General features: G+C 40.2%; 3 protein-coding genes across 4 annotated transcripts; all 3 read left to right on the top strand.

Annotated features, from left to right (window-relative positions):
* The first annotated feature begins 718 nt into the window (after positions 1-718).
* On the top strand, positions 719-2,745 carry cth1 (cysteine three histidine 1). Its single transcript, XM_066682008.1, has 2 exons — positions 719-906; positions 1,492-2,745. Exons 1-2 carry the CDS (start codon positions 898-900, stop codon positions 2,410-2,412), a joined length of 930 nt encoding a protein of 309 aa, XP_066538105.1. The 5' UTR covers positions 719-897; the 3' UTR covers positions 2,413-2,745.
* A 245-nt stretch (positions 2,746-2,990) lies between these two features.
* On the top strand, positions 2,991-10,306 carry taf6l (TAF6-like RNA polymerase II, p300/CBP-associated factor (PCAF)-associated factor). Of its 2 annotated transcripts, XM_066681308.1 has the most exons (12): positions 2,991-3,132; positions 3,610-3,773; positions 4,432-4,518; positions 4,996-5,146; positions 5,239-5,289; positions 5,445-5,539; positions 5,622-5,696; positions 5,859-6,079; positions 7,659-7,791; positions 7,877-8,005; positions 8,950-9,446; positions 9,641-10,305. In XM_066681308.1, exons 2-12 carry the CDS (start codon positions 3,624-3,626, stop codon positions 9,975-9,977), a joined length of 1,926 nt encoding a protein of 641 aa, XP_066537405.1. In that variant the 5' UTR covers positions 2,991-3,132; positions 3,610-3,623; the 3' UTR covers positions 9,978-10,305. The 2 variants fall into 2 exon arrangements, with proteins under 2 accessions (XP_066537405.1, XP_066537406.1); XM_066681309.1 differs by lacking the exon at positions 2,991-3,132 and having other exon boundaries at positions 3,611-3,773; positions 9,641-10,306.
* A 1,097-nt stretch (positions 10,307-11,403) lies between these two features.
* On the top strand, positions 11,404-18,295 carry kcnk7 (potassium channel, subfamily K, member 7). The gene is made up of 3 exons (XM_066681573.1): positions 11,404-11,874; positions 13,774-14,169; positions 15,044-18,295. Exons 1-3 carry the CDS (start codon positions 11,544-11,546, stop codon positions 15,394-15,396), a joined length of 1,080 nt encoding a protein of 359 aa, XP_066537670.1. The 5' UTR covers positions 11,404-11,543; the 3' UTR covers positions 15,397-18,295.
* Positions 18,296-19,956: the final 1,661 nt, after the last annotated feature.

Here is a 19,956-nt window from a genome sequence, read left to right as displayed (position 1 = left end):
TATTCTTCTCAATATTTAAAAACTTCTCTGTGTCATGTTTTCTCTCGTTGTTCAAACAACGCAGAAAGTGTTATCACCGATTCACACAATTAAATCAGACGGGCTTCACAGATGGTCATTAAATTAGCGAAACGGGTGTGACACCGTCATTATCACAGGATAACTGTGCTAGTGTGTGTTTTTGAGTGCCCGCCATTTGAAGTGGAACATTAGGCTACTATAAACGATGCTTATTGCGCCGCGGTCGCAAACAAACTGAGTAAACTTTGGCTGAATCTCAAATGGCCCGGTGTGCCCTGTATAGTTAACTCACTCTGCCATAGAACTGGGGTAATTGACTTATCTATGTTCCAGCGAGACGTGCAACCCATAGCTCTAAACTGTTCAGTTTAATTGACTTTCTCATTCACTTTTTTAACTGTGAAAATGTCAGCTAGTGAATGAGTCATACATTGTATTCCCTTGTATACGTTTTTACGCTGTTGTGGCGTAGAGGCCGTTATTTTATTAACTATAATGTGCACTACGTAGCCATTTGGGATGCGGCCACGGAATCCTGTCAGGACCAGAGAGACCAGTGCATCTCATTTGCATAGTTTAACAGGCGGGGCACCGTGGTTTATGATTGGTCCGTTCGAAATCCGGGCTCCGCAGCTGATCCCAATTTTAAAAGGAGGCGCGGGAAATGGGGTGATTTGGAGCAACTTTAAAACAAGGGAGCAGATCTGGGTTTAGTGCGTGTGATTCACTGAGTTTAGTGGGTTTAGTCCTCGTCCTTACAGCGCGGCTCTTCTTCTTGAGGACCACTGAAAACCTCTTCTGTCACCAACTACAGCTTCTGGTCGAAGAGGGACCGTCACATTGAGACGCTGCTGCGTTCACCAGGACACTACAATCATGTTTGAGGTAGACTTGTTCTTTACTCTAAACCCTTGCAGTATTCTGGTTCACTATTACATGTCTAGGTTAAAAATGAGTGTTCTACATTATTTTTATGTCAGAGGTGTTGTTTAAGGCTATTGCTGCTGTTGCTTTTTATCCATAACTAAGGTAGTATACCTGGGGGACATTCCACAAAGAACAGTTTCTTAGTTCTATTAAATAACTTAAGCCTGACATCAAGCTGAATGACATTCCTTTGGGATAATCCTCTGTTTTGGGCTTAAGTTGTCTGGCTAACTAAAATCTTGTTGCCCAGATCAGGTTTAAAGAGCTAGAAACTCTTGATAAAGCAAATGACTTCAACTGTTTCCAGCTTATTTGGAAACAAAAGCATCATTAATATTGACCTTCTTTAAATGAGTTTGGATACCTTGGTTTAGCAGGAAGGGGGTGCTTTTTGTTCTGTATATAAACTATAATATTCCTTAGCGCTACAGGTTACTATGAGTAAAAAGATTAAATCTAATATGGAAAATAGAGGCAAAAGCTATTTTTCATGGGACTGCCATGCCTTCATGCTTGGGTGTCTAATGGAACTCTCTTCTTCAGATTAGCCAAGATGATTTGCTGCTATTTCCCTCTGATGGTGGAGATGAAGCCTTTTTCCCAGGGGAGAGCTTGGCTAATGGGTGTCAGTCCTTGGCTGAGGCTCTGCTTCCACTGGTGGAGTCTCCATCTCCCCCACTCAATCCCTGGCTCTGCTCCACCCGTTACAAAACTGAGCTGTGCAGCCGGTATGCTGAGATGGGGACTTGCAAGTATGCTGAGCGCTGCCAGTTTGCCCATGGCCTGCATGACCTCCACGTGCCTTCCCGCCACCCCAAGTACAAGACGGAGTTGTGCCGCACCTTCCACACGGCTGGCTACTGCATGTATGGTACTCGCTGCCTCTTTGTACATAGCCTGAAGGAGCAGAGGCCTGTTCGGCACAGACGCAGGAACGTGCCCTGTCGTACGTACCGTGCCTTTGGGGTTTGCCCATTTGGTGCCCGCTGCCATTTCCTACACATTGAAGGTGGCTCCGAATCAAGCGATGGTGCTGAGAAAACCTGGCAGCCGCCGCCTCGCTCCAGTGAATGGAAGCCTCGTGGTGCCCTCTGTCGTACCTTTAGCTCTTTTGGTTTCTGTCTATTTGGAACTCGCTGTCGCTTCCAGCATGGGTTGCCTAATGCTATCAAGGTCCTTGACTTGAACCAGACACCCTGGTCACCACAGATGCCTGGAAGAGCCCTTTCCCCAGCCTCAGACATGTGTTCTTCATCCCCACCATCCTCTTCCTCCGCATCTTCCTCACCACAGTCTATGCTGGACTCCCCAGTGTTCCCTGATGCTGGTCCTGTCACACCACCCTCTGGAGATGCCATAGCCAATAATGCCTTCACCTTCAGCAGTCAGCACCTCAATGACCTGCTGTTGCCGCTGGCCATCCGACTCCAGCAGCTTGAACAGGCTTCTACCCTGAATCCATAGAATATTCTGGACTGAGCACTGCTCAATATTTAACAGCCTGTTTGTGCATAACACCCCCCCCCCGGTCATATTTTGTACTAGCTTTAAATGACCTTAACTATTTTTTAATTCTTTTTTTGGGTGGGTGTTTAGTGGTTAGCATCTTGTCCAGTCTGTCCCTTTTGTAGAACTTGGCAGACTAACCTGTTTTGTAAACTTGACCTTTTAACCTGTTGTACATATTGAGCATTCAGTGCATGCTATGAGTGTTTTTATTTATGGATTTTAACTTAAGTTTTCCCACTAAATTATTTGCAGCTGGATGCATTTTCGCCTCCTATTTTAATAAAACCTCTAACTGAAACCTTGTGTGTTGTATGATGAGTTTGGGACTGGGGGCGTTGAAGATTTTGCCTGGGCAGAGCTTCAAATAAACACCTTTCGTAGGTCAAACAAGGACGCCCAGAAGTCCACGCAATACATTGTGTCCACATGGTGTACTGAATGTAGAGCATTCGGGTTAAGTGAAAGAGCCAACGTTTCATAAACTATGGCGTGAACAAGGAGTATGTCTAGCGCAAGCTTTTAACGCATGCGCACACTACCTCAGGCTTTTATTTTGGAATAATATGGAGCGTATTAAGAGCTAACGTTAGCTTGTCAGACGTTTCTAAATGTGTTGGATAAGTGTGCGATATTTCTAGCTCGCGTTTCCTGCGGTGCAAAGAACTTACGCCAAAGGTAACGGTTTATTTTATTTCTCACTTAGAAGCTTGGTATGATGTCAAAACAGTGGTGAAGATGCATAATTAGCCACTTGATACGGAGTTGTAGTAGCCCTGTGTGTTTTTTTATTTTTTTTTTCTTATTATACATTAACAGAGCCTGACTATAACTAGTTTTAAGGTAGAACAAAAACTAACAATATGAAAACTAAGTCTTTCTTGCATAACCGCGTAGAGCTCCTTATTCCTCAGCTCGTCCTTTAGCTAACTTTCTATTCCACCTTAAATAGTCCCGGTCATCCACAACTGCTGTACTAAAGTGGAACGGAACATTCGAACATGAAAATTACACAAGTCGTGTGGAGAATGAGGCTGGAGTTGGCTTCTTATGCTACTTTTGTCCAGCTTAAACTGCACGAATGCTGTATCGTTTAAGGTGGAATGGATCGTTCTGAGTAACGGTTAGCGTAACCACGGGTTCGTTCGTATGTAGACAGTATTTCCGAGATGACCGAGGCGAGAGAGGAGCGGCGGTTCGCGGAGGTTCCCCGGGAGTCTATAAGACTCATGGCCGAGAGCGCGGGGATCGAGCTCGGGGACGACGTTGCAGCGATGCTCGCGGAAGATGTGTGCTACCGCCTCAGAGAAGCCACACAGGTATCATTCCACTTCTTTCATTTACGAAGATTTCAAGTGAACGGTTTATTTTTAATTCAGTCCTCTTTGAAAGCATTCTGTAAAACCCCTGAGATGATATGGTAGGATAAATAATGTCTAGATATCTAAAACATTGTCCCTCTAGTTCAAGTGGTCCCAGATTAATCCTTTGTTCCATTTGATTAATTAGAGTACAAATTATGGTACGAAGGAATTGAATAATAAACTCAATGTTTTTACAAGCCTCTAAATGTTTTCTTTACACTGACATCTGAAAGGTCTTTGTGGGATTCTGCAATTGTCTTAAGTGGCTTAAAGCACTCATATCCACAAAGGTCCACTAATTACGCTAGTTAGGTTTTATCTACCAGTAACAATCACAATCCTAATTTCATGTCTATTTTCCAAACTAGAATCAGAGCTGAAACACTTCATATAACATCAGTGTGCAGGGACTGAATAGGTGATAGGCTATATCTATATCTGTTTGGTTTTACTGACTTCAGACACAATGGATGCAGAATGAGCATTTCCACTGTGTAGATTTGTGTTTATTTCAGACCTTTAACAAAGTTTACCTACTTTGTCAGACTCTTATTAAGTGTAAGTAAAATATTCAGGCCCTTTAACAAACATTTTGCTTATGCAACCTCCACAGAATAGCTCACAGTTTATGAGGCATGCAAAGAGAAGAAAACTGACCGTAGAGGACTTCAACAGGGCACTTCGCTGGAGCAATACTGAAGTAATGTATATGATATGAATAGCTTTTGTCATTTGATAATTTTAAAATTAATTTATTAAGGTAACGTAAAACATGCTAAAATTAAACAGCAACTGAAATAAATGTGGACCTGTAAGAGCTGAAAATTTACATGCTAATGTATATTTTCCACTATAAAATATTATAACGGATCAGTTAAAAGTCAGGCTTTGTTCCATATGTCAAATTGCATGTTTTTACATCCTGAAATTTGTTTTATATTAAAGATTAGATTAAATATAGGCAGATTTGTCACTCCTTACTACAGATGCCCAGTGAAATGAGGAATTACACAGAGTATAAATTAAAACTGTATAATTCTCAAACAAAAGACAGTAGACTGTGGACAATGTCAAAGCTAAAACTTCAGCCATGCTGCTTTGGCTACATTTAACCTGGGAACAATGAAGCTTATATTTTGCTGCCTGCTTTACATTTCTTCTTCTGTGTCTTACTTAGACCATCTGTGGCTATGGTGCCCAAGATGCTTTACCATTTCGCCCACTTAAGGAAGGAGAGCTATTCTTTGTGGAGGATCGAGAGGTGAACCTGGTAGAGTTAGCTCTTGCCACAAACATTCCCAAAGGTTGTGCAGAGACTATGGTGCGAGGTAGGACACTTCCAATTGTTTTTCTCTCTCCAGGCATGGTGGAGAATTTTATATATAGGTTTATTTTACTGTTTTTTCTGTTTCTTTTACAGTTCATGTGTCATACCTTGATGGAAAAGGAAATCTGGAGCCTCAGGGCACAGGTAAAACAAAAAAAATATGTTGTCTTAAGGAGACTCAGGGCAAGGGCCACAGTTTGCTAAGGGTCAGTTCCTATGCCTACAATCAACCCCTTAAAATAAATTAAAAAAATGTGCATATTATATGAGGTGATAAGCATTCCCCCCCCCCCCTCCAGTTCCAAATGCGGTACAGTCACTGTCGGATGACCTACTGAAGTATTATCAACAGATTACCAGAGCCATTTTAGGAGAGGATCCACATCTAATGAAGGTTTGACATGTTAGCTGACTAATAACATAAAAAAAAAAAAATATATATATATAATTATTATTATACTTTTCTATTAAACCAGGTTGCTTTGCTGGATCTTCAGTCGAATTCCAAGATAGCTGCACTTCTGCCTTATTTTGTTTATGTCATCAGTGGGGTAAGTCAATTTCATATAAAAATGTGAGGTTTTCAACTTCTGTCCAGTTATAAATTTTGGTTAAATTATTGTAAGTGGAGATTCTCCTGTGAAAACTATATTCCCTCCATTGGTATGCTTAATTTTGTTTTAAGATTACAACTATATTTTAACCCCCTTTAGGTGAAATCAGTAAGCCATGACTTGGACCAGCTGAACAGGCTGCTGCATATGGTGAAAAGTCTAGTTCAGAACCCGTATCTCTATCTGGGATCATACGTCCGGAGTCTTGTCTCCAGTGTAATGTACTGCATTTTGGAACCACTTGCTGCGTCCATTAATCCACTCAATGACCACTGGACCCTGAGGGACTATGCTGCTCTGCTTCTAAGTCACATCTTTTGGTATATCACTCATTTTTACATTTATAAACAGACATATACAGATGTGTGCACAAATAAATGTTTGTATTTTGAAAGCTGCACTAGTTTGGCAAATTTGGGATTTTTGCAACCTTACTGGTGGCAATATGTAATTGCACTAAACATGTAAATAATGTTTTGTAGCGTGGGTTGTGCTACATTCCATTTCCCCTAGCACATTTATCTGATTGCAAGCACATTCAAGTTGAACGAATATTCAAAGAGAAATCTTTCTGCGTCTTTCTTGCAAGCCCTCTGCTTTCATACAGATTCATATCATTCTATATTCAGGGGTATCTCTCTCTTTCCTTTCATTAACTGACTTTCACTGCTATATGATTCAGTTCTGTGAGCCAAGCACCCACAAACTTTACTCAGATAACCGACCAATGGAGCCCAGATTTCTTTCCGAGCCTGTGCATATGACATTAATATATAAAGATATATAGCATAGTTCAAAAAACTGCTGCCAAATCAAACCGGACAGCTCACACTTTTGGAATGAATGGAATGACTTAGTAAACTTTTAGACACAACCATGAATATACCTGTCAATACATAATTTCAATGCCTATTTATAAAGGACATTCTGTAAGTATTTATAGCAGCTCTTAATTCATAAAATTACATTAATATCTTTGCAATACCTTTGCAAATCTCATCCAACAATCCATTAATTAAATGCAAAAACAATTAGTGGTGCACGATATATCAGAGGCCGATATATTGCTGATGTGTGGATTTTTTTAGTTAATGTTATCGGTCCGATATTGGAATTTTAGCTGATGTTACACCGATAACTTGGTGCCTTTTTTATGTTTGCACATATGCACTGATGCCTGTAAATACACAACTATGCTGGACGTGTGGAAGTTTTTCACAGTTTTTACAGAGAACAGTTTCTAGGATTATATTTCTCTGTGGTCAAAACTAAATTGAAATATCAGCAACACACACACACACACACACACACACACACACAGCAGGTTAAATGACAGAAAGATACTATCAACCCCCACAGCGCAGGAGCTCCTCATATATAAAACACATGAAAATAGATATAGAGTCATTCAATATCTGAATTTATTACTGAAAGACAAATATATACAATTACACTAACTTGCTAATACATAATCTCTCTCCAAATCAAACCCGGTGCTGCACAAATTATCGCCCCTCTAGAAACCATACATGTTGAACCAGCAGTAAATCTTTGTAAAATATAAATGAACAACAACTAAAAAACTTAGAACATAAAATTAAAATGTACAGAAATATACAAATACTGACAAAAAGGCTTGTCCTGTGACAACCCATGATAACAAATAATTGGTTTTGCTTTAATTACATGAATATAAAACTCGGTTAATAATATCGGTATAGGCTACTCCAAGTGATTGGGAATCGGTTATCGTATCGGCCCCAAAAATTTTTAAAAATCAGTGCATCCCTAAAAACATACACAATTATAACAACTCTGTACTGCTTTGAATCTTGTTTTCATTATAAATGATGTGGTGTTGATTATATCAGTAAAGATATTGTATGTTCCTTGGGATAGGACTCACGGTGATCTGGTGAGTGGACTGTATCATCAAATCCTGCTGTCTCTGCAGAAGGTTCTCTCAGACCCTGTCCGGCCTCTCTGCTCTCACTACGGAGCTGTGGTTGGATTGCATGCTCTCGGGTGGAAGGTGATCTACACATTCAAATTGAGACATGCGTATATTTCTCCTCTTAAATGCTCTTCTGATGTCAGTGTGTTTGTGTTTGTGACAGGCTGTTGAGCGTGTGTTGTATCCCCACTTACCAGCCTACTGGGCAAACCTACAGGCTGTGCTCGATGATTATTCTGTGTCCAACGCACAGGTGAAAGCAGATGGACACAAAGTCTATGGAGCCATTCTTGTAAGTTCAAAGTTTTGACTTCAAAATTGAATTCATAGTAAGTTTAAATTAGTGTACTTGTTAGGATGGGCTCATTCTGTTGGCAAACAGTTTGAGCAATTAGTAGATAGACCTGTACAGTGTTTGATATATTTGATTTCATATTTTCAATGTAACATAGTCATTGGAAAAGTGCCTTAGCTGCTACCAGTCAATAGTGGCTGCCAATGGTTAGTTGGTTAGTGGCTAACAGGTCACACATTCTTGCCACTTGTGAAAATGATATTATTAGCAGTTACTTACAGCTTAGAATTTCAGTCAGCTATGGGATATCTTATTGTAGTTAATGATCCAGCTACTGGTTACATATTTTTGTCAGAATTTACCAGCTATCAGTACTATTAACCTTACCTTATCACTACTTATAACTTCTAATCTTACTATTAACAAATTTAATATAATTCTAAAAATGTAAAATAAAATAGATAATTAAGCAAACCCAAATATAGATAAATGTCATACCAAACTCAAAATATAATTTGGTGAGATAAATTCCAGGAGTGCCAATATCTCTTGATAATTGCCACTCTAGTGTTAAGTGAACCCTCACCTATTCTGATCTGAACATCCTTAAAGGAACACTGTGTAATATTTTTACCTTAAAATTACAGCTTCAAAATTAATGTAATGCTTTACTAGCTTGTAATAGAAAGAACAGAGCCTCTGTCATTGCTAATCTGGGCTCAGCACTGGAGAAATTGCATTATGTAACATTTGAAGCAAGGTAGGAAATCCCACATCAATTTCAGTACAGTGCTGTACTGAATTAAATTAAATACACTAGAAGGAGTCCCGGGAGCAAACAAATTCAAACCTTAGTGTTCCTTTAAAAGTGAATGATAACATTTTCTCAACATACCCTTTTGCAGTTTGTGTAATCATATAGCGCTATCCTTCTCCACCAGGTGGCAGTGGAGCGCTTGCTAAAGATGAAGGCTGTGAGTCTGACTGGATCTGCCGAAGGTTGTACCACTGCTCTTCAAGGTTCTGCTGGAGGGGTGATGGGCTTCAGAGAAAGTTCACCAGGCCTCAGCCCACCTCCGGAACCTCTCTCTGAACCTCCATTGGGCATTGCCAGCCACTTGCAGGCAGGTGGGGCAGGATGCCAGTGGGAGGAGTGGACCCCTGTGTCTCTCCCTGACATGTACGGTGAGCTCTACTCCTTCTTTGGGGACAGCCTGGCTGTGCGATTTAGCACTGGTCCTGCATTAGGTGGTGCCCCATCTGCAGCCCCTATTCAGTCTTCAGATTCTAGGAAAGAACCAAGCAGTGGCACAGCCAACCTGGAGAGCACACGAAAGATGCCCCAGCTCACTGCCAACATGAACATCAGCCCCAGGCAGGATGGAAGCCCACGCACTGAGCCAGCACCACCAAGTCTGGCGGCTACAGCATCGGGGAGGTAGGTACAGGTCAAGATCCTGAGATGCTGAGATTTTTTGGATGTTACATTTGTTTTTAATGATATTATGCAAAATAATAATTGGTTCAAATTAGAAAAAAGAAATAATTGAATGATCTGAAATTTAAAGGCATCAAACCTGAATGCTAACACATGATGTTGACTCTTTTTCATGGTTTTTCTGGTTTATGCAGGTCTCTGGCTCGCTCTTCCTCCTCCTCCTCAGTCCCTCGCTCCAGGTCCTCTTCATCCCGTCCAGGACGTTCGGCCAGCCAGTCACGAGACATTTTCCCAAAAGCTCGCTTCCCACCCCCCCAGGCTGGCCCCCCTGCCTTCTCCTTTCTAATTGGTGGGCGGCAGATGGGCCGGCGTTGCCAGGGACGACGCTTTCAGACAAGCTTCACCCCGAATCCATCCCTCTCTTCCCTCCCTCCTCGAGCCTATGCCCACAAACTTCCTGTTATAGGGAGAGTGAGCAAGCCAGTGAGACGTTGGACATGTTCCCATTACTCACTGTACCTGCCTCTTTAGAACACCCACAGACAGAAGTCATTTGTTGATCCAGCTGCATCTACTATAGACTCTGCCCAGTCTGAGCTCTTTATTGAACTAGAGTGAAAAGAGCTAGGCTGCCCACTGAGATGCATGGCCAACGTTTGATTTAACAAAGACCATTTAAACTAACGGCAGCACTTGGATGCACGGTGATGTTTAAATCAGTAGTTCAGTTTTTTCAGTTAGGTAAAGGATGTTATTTTTTGTTTTGTAGCTTTTCTTTCAAGATATTATTTTTGTACTAATGTAATGCAAAATACTGTAAATAAAAACTACGTCAAATTGGACACTACCTGTTGTGCACCAAACATTAGGAATGCTCTATTTGGATTATAACGATGCAGGAGGATTTAAAAAGGTTTCTGAAAGATGTGTTTTCTGCGATAATGTGCATTTCTGTTTGTTAGAGTTGTGATAAATCAGTCAGTCTGATTTTATATAGCAATTTTCATGACCGAAACTCATCACAAAATAAGAATGGCAAAGAAAAACTCCCTCAGCACATAAAGAAGTACCCTTCAGAGGAACCAATACTCATAAGGAGTAACCCATCCTACTCTGGTCTACACTGGAGAGCAAAACAAACATGCTCAATTATATAAAACAGCAGCAAATAGAACTGAGGGAGAGAATGAGTTATAGGTATTGTGAAGGTAAAATATGAGATGTATGAGGAAGCAGGAGGTGGTCACTGATTCTGTGACAGAGTAAAATCTAGTGCAAAATCCTTTTGGGCTAAAACAGTTCCTTGCAAGAACACATGATGTAGGTGACACAAGGCCAAGATTTCCAACAGGATGCATGGGGGTGGGGGCTAGATCAGCATAGCTTTATGGAGAGCATTAGGAACAGGACTTCTTGATTCATGAGGGGGATACAAGAGAAAGAAAACCAGAGAGGAGGGAAAATCAAGGTGGTTTAATAGGTTAAGGCAAAATGGGAAAATCCTCCTGTAAACACTTGGTACAGTTGAGAGTACTATACTTTCCCATACTTAACATTGGCGTACAAGTAAATATTGAGTGTTGAATATGTGCCATCCTGCTACCTGTGTGTATTAGATAAATGTATAATTATGAAAAAATATTTTTCTATATCCTGACAAATATGTCAGGACATTGAGCTGAACAACTTTATAATTACAAGAAGCTGCATTTTGACTTGTTCAAGGTCAACGCAGCTTATATCAACGTATACAGTTATAGAAAGCCAATGATACAGAAGCTTTAAAAATGAAGGACTTATGACAAATTATTGATTACTTATTTAATTTCTAATTGCAAATGCAAAAAGTATCTCGTTTTTCACTTTAGGCCTCATTGATATCACTTAATTGGACCTGCAAATTACCGCTATATAAATATGTGAGTCTGGCTTCTGTTCTAGTTGAAAGCACATTTGAGGTACACTTGCGAGGTAATCCGTGAGGGCTGTTCACTTCATTAAAGTTTAACTCCCTCATGAATGCTCCACGTTCCTCTGAGGATTTAGTTACACAGAGCCAGTGAATTCTGTGTTGTAGTTTGTTCTCGGGCCTGAATTATGGCTCAGAATGGAGATTCAATGCTGGCGTTTTGTCGTAGCCACGCTTTCACTTTTCTGATTATCATTTATATGCTCTTCCTCCTGATCGGTGGAGCTGTGTTTATGGTGTTGGAACAGCCCGAGGAGAGCTCTCTGGTTTTTCAGGTCCGTGGACTGCGAGATAATTTTCTGAAAGCCCACCCGTGTGTGCAGGAGCGTGGTCTGGACGAGTTACTGAGGAGCGTTCTTTCTGCGGGAAAAAGAGGCGTCTCTGGGGACAATGGAGATGAATACAACTTCGACTTCACATCTTCACTATTCTTCGTCACTACTTTTCTCACCACGACAGGTTAATCTTCCTCCTGTGTTAGCTGTGTTAGCTTTCTGTTACTATCTCTTATGTTAATTGGTCGGTTTGACCCATAAAACACCCTAAAACAATTATCAACCAATTTGTTTCTTACCTCTTGTCTACCTTGTTAGGCTTCCTTATCCATGAAAGGATTGGTTTGAATTTTTCATTGTGGCATACTGTAAACTGGAGATATTCTACAAAACACAAACTCTAAACTGACTTGGCCTTACATGTCTGGACAAGTCTGGACTCATCTGTGTTTCCTTGTTTTGTGACACAGGTAAAGATAGAAACCCCTAACTGAAGCTCAAGTGGTTCTAGGAAGAGCTAGTTGTAGGCTGTTGGTGTATAGTGTGCTTATGATTCTAGATTTGGCACTTGTTTTTGTTTTCTGATTTAAAATAATAACATATACAGAAAAGCCATAATTTTAACAAGATCAATTTAGAATTTATATAAAAAATATTATTTTGTTTAAATAGAAATTCCTGACAAAGTCAATGAAAAATAAAGTTGACTTGTACTTGTATGCATTTAAAACCTAAAAACGGGTCGGTCAAGACCCTAACACGAGGAAAATTAAGCACACAGTTCACCTTCAACTTTATTCACGGCCTCATTTTATTTGGACAGGATAACCTTAACTTTCAGTGTAATACTGAATTTGAGCTGTGAATAAGTCATTGAATTAATAATTATCTTCAACCAAATGTCCAGGCTGAAACACAGCAAATTCTGCTCTAATGGTTCAGACTAAACAGCTAAATGCTGCCTGAAATTATGTAAAACTTTCATGTTTGAACTGTATAGAGTTTACTGACTATGCATTAGTCCGTATGTAATACAGGGTGTCCCAAAGGTAAGGAGACAGAAACAAAAGAAAACACTTATATAAAATGGTGATCGAATTTTAGCCATAAGATGTAAAGGAAGAGCAAAATTTATTAAAATTGGATCACCCCCCCCCCCCCCCAATGATCCTAATCAAAATGGCGCAGTCTGAGCTGCCAGTAAAATTATACCCTAAATCAATAATGAGTACTAATTTATTTAAATTACATGACAGGACAGGAGTTCTTCTGATTTATATTTGTTGGGAGAAGTGGCGTCGTTAGCAGGCCACAGTTGTGAGAAGTGTAAACTTGAGCTTTGTCCTTTTTTATCAAATGTTAATCTCCTTAAATGCCTGAGTGTTCAGTGGAAGTCAAGTCATATGTTTTGTACTTGGTGTGGGTGTGGTATTTGAGCCCATCCTGTTTCATTTCCTTCCTGTTAATACTTATATGTACTAATGCTAATGCTGTGTTTTTAATCCTTCATTCCCCTGTGCAGGCTGGCTTGTGTTGTGTCAGGTTCAGGGTCATGGTTTCCAGAGTGTACCTAAAATTCCCTGGGCACAAGGCAGAAACACACCCTGGACAGGGTGCCACTCCATCACAGGGCATCATACATTCATGCAATTACTCACACACTCACACCTATTAATTAATTAATTCATTGTCTGTAACTGTTTATCTAGTTCTGGGTCACTGGGGACCTGGGTGGGGTGGGGGGTGTTAAGGCAGCCTACCTGGTGTCAATGGGTAGAAGGTGGGAACACACCCTAGACACACTCACACCTATGGAAAATTTTGAGCAGCCAATCCAACTACCAATGAAGAAAATGGTAAGAAACTCACACAGATACATGGAGAACACACCAAACACCTCACAGACAGGGACCCAGACGGGGTTTGAACCCACAAGCCTGTATTATAAATATGCTGTTTGATGTTGTTATTTAATCCACAAGTGTGAAGCTGCGGGATTAAAAAAAAAATGTTTGGTCACTGCCTACCATCTAGACAGTAAGTAAGAGCTGGGTTTTCTAACTGCTCTGCTGTGGGTCTACAGGTTATGGCACCACCATTCCTCTGTCGGATGAGGGACGTGTGTTTTGCATCCTGTATTGTTTGGTGGGCATTCCCCTCACTCTGCTGCTGCTCTCCTGCTTGACACATTCTTTACTGCCCAGAGTGACCCATGCACCCATTCGCCACCTGCAGCACAACTGGGGTCTGTCACATAACACTGCATCACTGCTGCACTGTGGAATGATAGCAGTGAGTACGGCAACATTGTTCTTTCTACTCCCTGCTGTTGCCCTCTGCCTGCTGGAGAATGACTGGAGTTTTCTGGAGTCCCTGTATTACTGCTTTATTTCTCTCAGCACCATCGGGCTGGGGGACTATCTCCCTGGCAGGACGCACAGCCGAGCAGCGAGACAGGGGCTGGAGTTTGCCACTTCCTGTGAGTACTTTTCCTCTCTATGCGGTTATCATTATAATTCAGCTTATGTGAATCGAGTGTATGGTCCTTTTCTGGTAAAGTAATATTTTGTTCCAAAGAGTCCATCACCTGACCAACCCTTTTTTGTTGTTGAGTTATTCATTCATTCATTCATTGCTTACACATATTTACAAGGTATCAAAAATATAAAATAGCTCATATGGATTCATGCCAAGACCAAAGAACTGTGTTAAATAAAACTAAAACACATGATTTTTTTTTTTTTAGATTTTATCTTATTTTATACACTTTAACCTTAAAGCAACACTAGGTAGTATTGTTACCTTAAAATTACAGATTCATTTGATCACTGTTATGCTCCACAGACCTGTATCAGGGAAAATAGTGACACTGTTGTTGCTACTCCTGAATTAGCACTGCAGAAACTGCACTATATAACTTCTGGAAGAGGACTGGAAACCAGCTCCACTCCACCTTGGACAGTGTTGTTCAAGTTAATGACACTCTTCCACTGTAAGGGATGTGCAGGAGCAAAAAAAAAAAAAACAACAACAAAAACCCTCCCCACATCTTACCTAGGGTTGCTTTAAATGAAAAATGTAAATTTTCATAATTCAATCAATTAGATGTAAGCTAAGTCATTAAGAGGGTTTTGTAAACATCATGCCATTCTGGGGAGCTTTACAGAGTCAAATTTAGTCCATAATTCACAGCAGTACTAATAGGAACCAAACGTCTGAAGCATTTATTCATTTTAAAAGTTCAACACGAGTGGTTTAGTGATGGTTGTGATTGGTCGAAAGGCATGTCAGTCATAAGATGGTCAATAGTCAGTTGTGCACATGTTGTAGTAAATGTCAAATGTATTCCTCAGGTTACCTTGTGCTGGGGCTTGTAGTCCTGCTGGTGGTGGTGGAGAGTTTCTGGCAGCTCCAACAGGTGCAGGCTTTCGTGCGTCTTTTCACTGGGCCCCGGGTCAGTGAACTGATGGGAGATGGCCTTGATCAGCTGGGGCTCAGTGGAGATTCAGGTGCTCAGGTGAGCTCAGAAGAGCCCCAGTACATACCCCATATCTCCACCATCTCACACCCCATCACTGGTACAACCTCCTCTCCTGCTGCCAATGAGACATTGACACCAAAAGCAGCTAACTATGAGAAGACTGCTTCCCTTACAGCTCACCCCGACACTGTCTCAGAGCCTCCTGACCACAAAAACACACAATGAATGGGAGCAATTTTTCTTTAAAAAGACTAGAATATGTGGCTTGCTTGGTTAGGCATGCACACAGTAAATTCACCAGTGTTAAATCAAAACTATTAGTGTTAAATTAACACTGTTAGTGTAATAATTTAACACACTCAGTGTTAACACTAATAGTGTTGATTTAACACTGGTGAATTTACTGTGCATGTTTCAGTCTAAAATGGACTAATAATATTTGTATGCAAGTGCACCTTTTAATACCTTTAAGTGTTTAGTTAAGTTTCATTATTCACATGTGTTTTACTAAAAATATTGATACAATTTTGAGTGGATGAGCATGAGTATTCTTTTTGGCCTGGGTATTTATTTTATGTAATACTGCCCCCATATTCTGTTCATAGCATATTCATGGATTTAAAACGACTTAAAAAGTCCGTGTTAAAACTACTGTCAGAAATGAAAATAAAACCTTGTTAGCATTTGTCCTTCAGAAAGTCATAGAACACACTTTCCACTCCAGTAGTGTGTTAACAGATAAGCTGAGGGAGTTTAGTTGAGTTGTTTGTGTTTAAGATGTCTATCATTTGTGCTTTGATGTGAAATACAGCATTTATCGTGGTGGTGGTCACAATATCGAACTCAGTTTTTATGTGTGATGTTGATAAAGGTAAAATAATTGCAATTTTAATTTTCTGTTAATTTTGCCTTAAATTGTGGTCAGCTCTGTGGTGCAATGGTGATGTCTGTAATGCACAGCTCCAGGGCTGTGGGGGTCTTGGGTTTGGTCCTCGTTTCAGGTCACTGTCTGCATGGTGTTTGCTTTGTTCTTCCTGTGACCCCTGCCCAGGTGAGGAGGGTTGTGCTGGTCAACTTGTTCTGGTGTAAATCCTAAGCCATGCTGACTGTGTGGATTTATTGATCTTCTCTGCCGACCCCTCATGGGAGCAGCTGACAAATATTCCTTACATTATACTAATCAATCATGAATAGACCTTTAACACTTTCGAGAAACATAGACAGATTTTGAAAAGTTGATGGAAATTCCTCCTCTAAGACAGCTGTGTTTTCATGAAATTATACAAATAATTTTACAAAAAACTTTAAAATGAACAGAGTAATGTCTTGTGCGGCGCAGATGGAAGAAAAGTGCTCATCCTCTCAGCTATGATGCTGTTAACCCCTATTTGAAATATGCACCATATTTCCATTTCTTTGGAAAAGGGGTGTCTACACAGATTTGGACATGCCCCAATCAGCCGTAACATTATGGAAACTTCATAGATTCTACACCTAATGTTTATTCTCTTAGCTCCACTGCACTTTTTTAGTTCACCACTCACTGCCCACTCTGTTAGACACACCTGCTTGTCACTGACACCGAGTAGTGACAGTATGAGCTTAAACAACTCCAGCAGTTATTTTTGTTGTGCTTGATCCATACCAGCACAACAAGCACTAACACCACCACCGTATCAGTGTCGTTGCAGCGCTGTGTATGATCCACCAAAGATGGTACTTGCCCTATGGAGGTCCTGTGGAAGTCCTGAATTTAAATGCAGGGTCAAAGTGAGCAAAGTTTACAGATCAACAAATGTACTAAATTATGTAATTATAGAACTACAAAGTGCTCCTGTGGTCAGTGGAGCTGATAGAATGGACCGTAAGTGTAGATACAAGGAGCTGATCATTATGTTATGGCTGATATAGTGTAATTCAAACTTGAGGTTCTCAGCCTTTAGAGGGCAGTCTTTTCACAGCATTTCTTTTAGCAGTGGGAAAAGGTTAAGGTGTCCTCAAACAGACTACATGTAATGAAAAATGAGTGAATAATTATTCATACAAATCAGAAGAAAATGAAGAAGAAAAAAAAAACAAAAAAAAAACTGAATATGATTTACCTCATAGATTTAAATAAACAACAATATATATTAAGACTATAACCATTCCTTTTGGAGCCCTACAATATGCTGAATATGTTTCACATCCTTGTATTGTTTTCTTTACACTGTAGCTGGGCTTTATTTCAAATCATGTTTTGTCTGGTCGTCTAGCCATTGAGTGACACAATGCACAGTAGGGCCGTGTGTGTGTGTGTGTGTATGTAAAAGAGGTACAGTGACTCAGACTGTGCCCAGCACTTGTGGCTCTGCCTTTTCTCACCCACTGCACACAGAAACACTCATGTGCCTCTAACACACACATGAGCTCATACACTTCAATTATGGCACTGTGCCATTTAGGCCATTCTCCTGCTGCACATTGTATTCAACCAGTGAATGGAGAGCGCCAGATAATTCGCTTCATTCTGTGTGCATATTGTGCAGAACGTCATATAAGGCTTTTTGCACCTGGTTTGCCTTTTTTTTCCCTGATGATATCAATATACAATCTACAAAACACGGCCACAATTTTGTAGACACTCCTCATAATTAGTGAGTATAATTGTTATAGGGAAATGTATTGAAATGGGGTACTCTAGAGCAGCTGCACATGAGCTTAAGCTATACGTGTTCAATGCCAAGCATTGACTAGAGGGGTATAAAACCCAGGGTTGTCCATAATGATGTAATGTTATACAATAGTTTTGAGATGTTTTGGAGTGGCATTAGTGATCCAGAAATAGTCATACATCACCTGCACATGGCCTCACGAATGTTCCCATGATGGAATGCTACTAGTCCTCAAAGAAATCTCCCAACAACTGGACTAAAGCCTTCAGAAAAGTGTAGGAGCTGTAACGGCTGAAAAGTCAGATAAACTCTTTATTAATACCTTTAGTTTTTGTAGTTTTTTAAATTGAATTTATGCAAACCTGTATCCTCTTGACTGTGTTTTAAGTTTAGTTCACATTTAATATAAAGCAGTTTAGTGGTGCTCTCAAAAGGCAATGTAACAGCACTAATACATGAAATCACATGAATACACAAGCAAAATGCAATTTCTGTATTTAACATTAATATTTGTCTGTTTATATAGGTAAATGTATAATAAAAACAAAATTAATAAACATCTTGAACACACCAGTTGTCTTTTGCATTATTTGAACATTTCTTGAAGAATGAAGCAGTCACTGGAATTGGTGACTGGAATTGGGCAACACAGTGGTATTGCAAGTAATACTACTGCCTGGTCACTCTGGTACCTCGGGTTTCTTGGTTTGATCCTCACTTTGGGGTGCTGTCTGTGAGAAGTTTGGTGTGTTCTGACTGTGTGCGCTCCTCTTTTATGTCACATTCCAAATTCACATGCTGGTAGGTGGACTGACTGCAAAACTGTCCATATATGTGTGTGAGTGACTGAGGGTGTGTGTCCCAGATCCACCGTGACCCTGATCTGGAAGATCTGTTACACAGCTGAATATATTGAAGATACGTACTTGAAGGCACCATCCCAAAAGAAGTTTTTCATTCTCTTTTGAATGTAGTTTGTTTTAAATATGAAGGCATTGTTACATTATGAAAAGCAATAATTTAATATGTAACACTCCTAACAGACACTACTTCTGTAGTGAGAAAGGGAATGGTTTTTGTAAACCCTACAGTAGGTTGGACGAGACATTACTGGCCTCGAGGTTGATAAAATGATTAATGTGAAGCATTTCTCTCAGTTCCTCTCTTAAAAGCTTAAACACTTTCTGTCCTTGGCCTTCCTGCTTTAAACTCGATATTGTGGGATGTTGGGCTGTGTTCCAGATGTGTAATAGCTGGGATATTGCTGCCCTCATGATCATGTTTTGTTTGAGAAAGTGTCACCAGGGAAAGTCCTTGACCGGAAGAACCATCTCTCCACCGTCTTTGTGGCCTAAAGGGGTTTTCCGGCTCGATTACAGGCCACACTTTTGCCTAAGTAGGGATTCGTCTTACCTTTATATTTTATACATAACATACATATTTTTTGATAGCCTGTCATACAGTAGATTCAGCTGACCTTCTTGCCAAGTTACTTTGTACTTTTGCACCATCGACACCCTCCTGTCATTTTGACAGACTGTTAGCAGGTGCCACAGAAATGCCCTTCTATATTTATCAGCCTAAACACTAGCTGTGATCTTTTAGGATGGTGCAATAGCAGCCCACTGCTAGGAGTACTTTTCCACTTCTGGATATAGACTGACATGGACTTCTAGACAACCCAATTTAAATAGAACTTTTAAAGATACTGAACACGTTTAAATAATTGCTATGGTAGGACTTCTCCTTGGCTCAGTTAATGATTTGTATAAAAGAAACCTGGTGAAGTTGTGATATTCCTATGAAAATCATTTTAGTCTTGGACCGATTTCATCTGCATGTTAAAAGTATTATGTTTACTTTGTATATTTTGACATCTCTATTATGACTGTGTCAAGTTAAATAATTTGTAAATATTTACCTTGAATAAGAAAAATATTGGAATACATTTTCCCAGTGTCCTAATGATTTATGCAAGTCAGGATACAATGATTCAATGTTGACTATTTGTATGCTGCGTTCATTCATTCATTCATTGTCTGTAACTACTTATCCAGTTCAGGGTCGCGGTGGGTCCGGAGCCTACCCAGAATGATTAGGCGTAAGGTGGGAACACACCCTGGAGGAGGTG

Source organism: Hoplias malabaricus, chromosome 9 (genome assembly GCF_029633855.1).
Source record: "Hoplias malabaricus isolate fHopMal1 chromosome 9, fHopMal1.hap1, whole genome shotgun sequence".
Taxonomy (NCBI): Eukaryota; Metazoa; Chordata; class Actinopteri; order Characiformes; family Erythrinidae; genus Hoplias; species Hoplias malabaricus.
The sequence above is the reverse complement of the archived record's forward strand: the minus strand, read 5'-3'. Positions and strand labels throughout refer to the sequence as shown.

Coding starts and splice junctions, on each gene's coding strand:
- taf6l (XM_066681309.1), top strand. CDS start 3,624: ATGACCGAGGCGAGAGAGGAGCGGCGGTTCGCGGAGGTTCCCCGGGAG. Junction 3,774..4,431: donor GCCTCAGAGAAGCCACACAG/GTATCATTCCAC, acceptor CAACCTCCACAG/AATAGCTCACAGTTTATGAG. Junction 6,080..7,658: donor CTTCTAAGTCACATCTTTTG/GTATATCACTCA, acceptor TCCTTGGGATAG/GACTCACGGTGATCTGGTGA.
- kcnk7 (XM_066681573.1), top strand. CDS start 11,544: ATGGCTCAGAATGGAGATTCAATGCTGGCGTTTTGTCGTAGCCACGCT. Junction 11,875..13,773: donor TACTTTTCTCACCACGACAG/GTTAATCTTCCT, acceptor GTGGGTCTACAG/GTTATGGCACCACCATTCCT. Junction 14,170..15,043: donor GCTGGAGTTTGCCACTTCCT/GTGAGTACTTTT, acceptor TGTATTCCTCAG/GTTACCTTGTGCTGGGGCTT.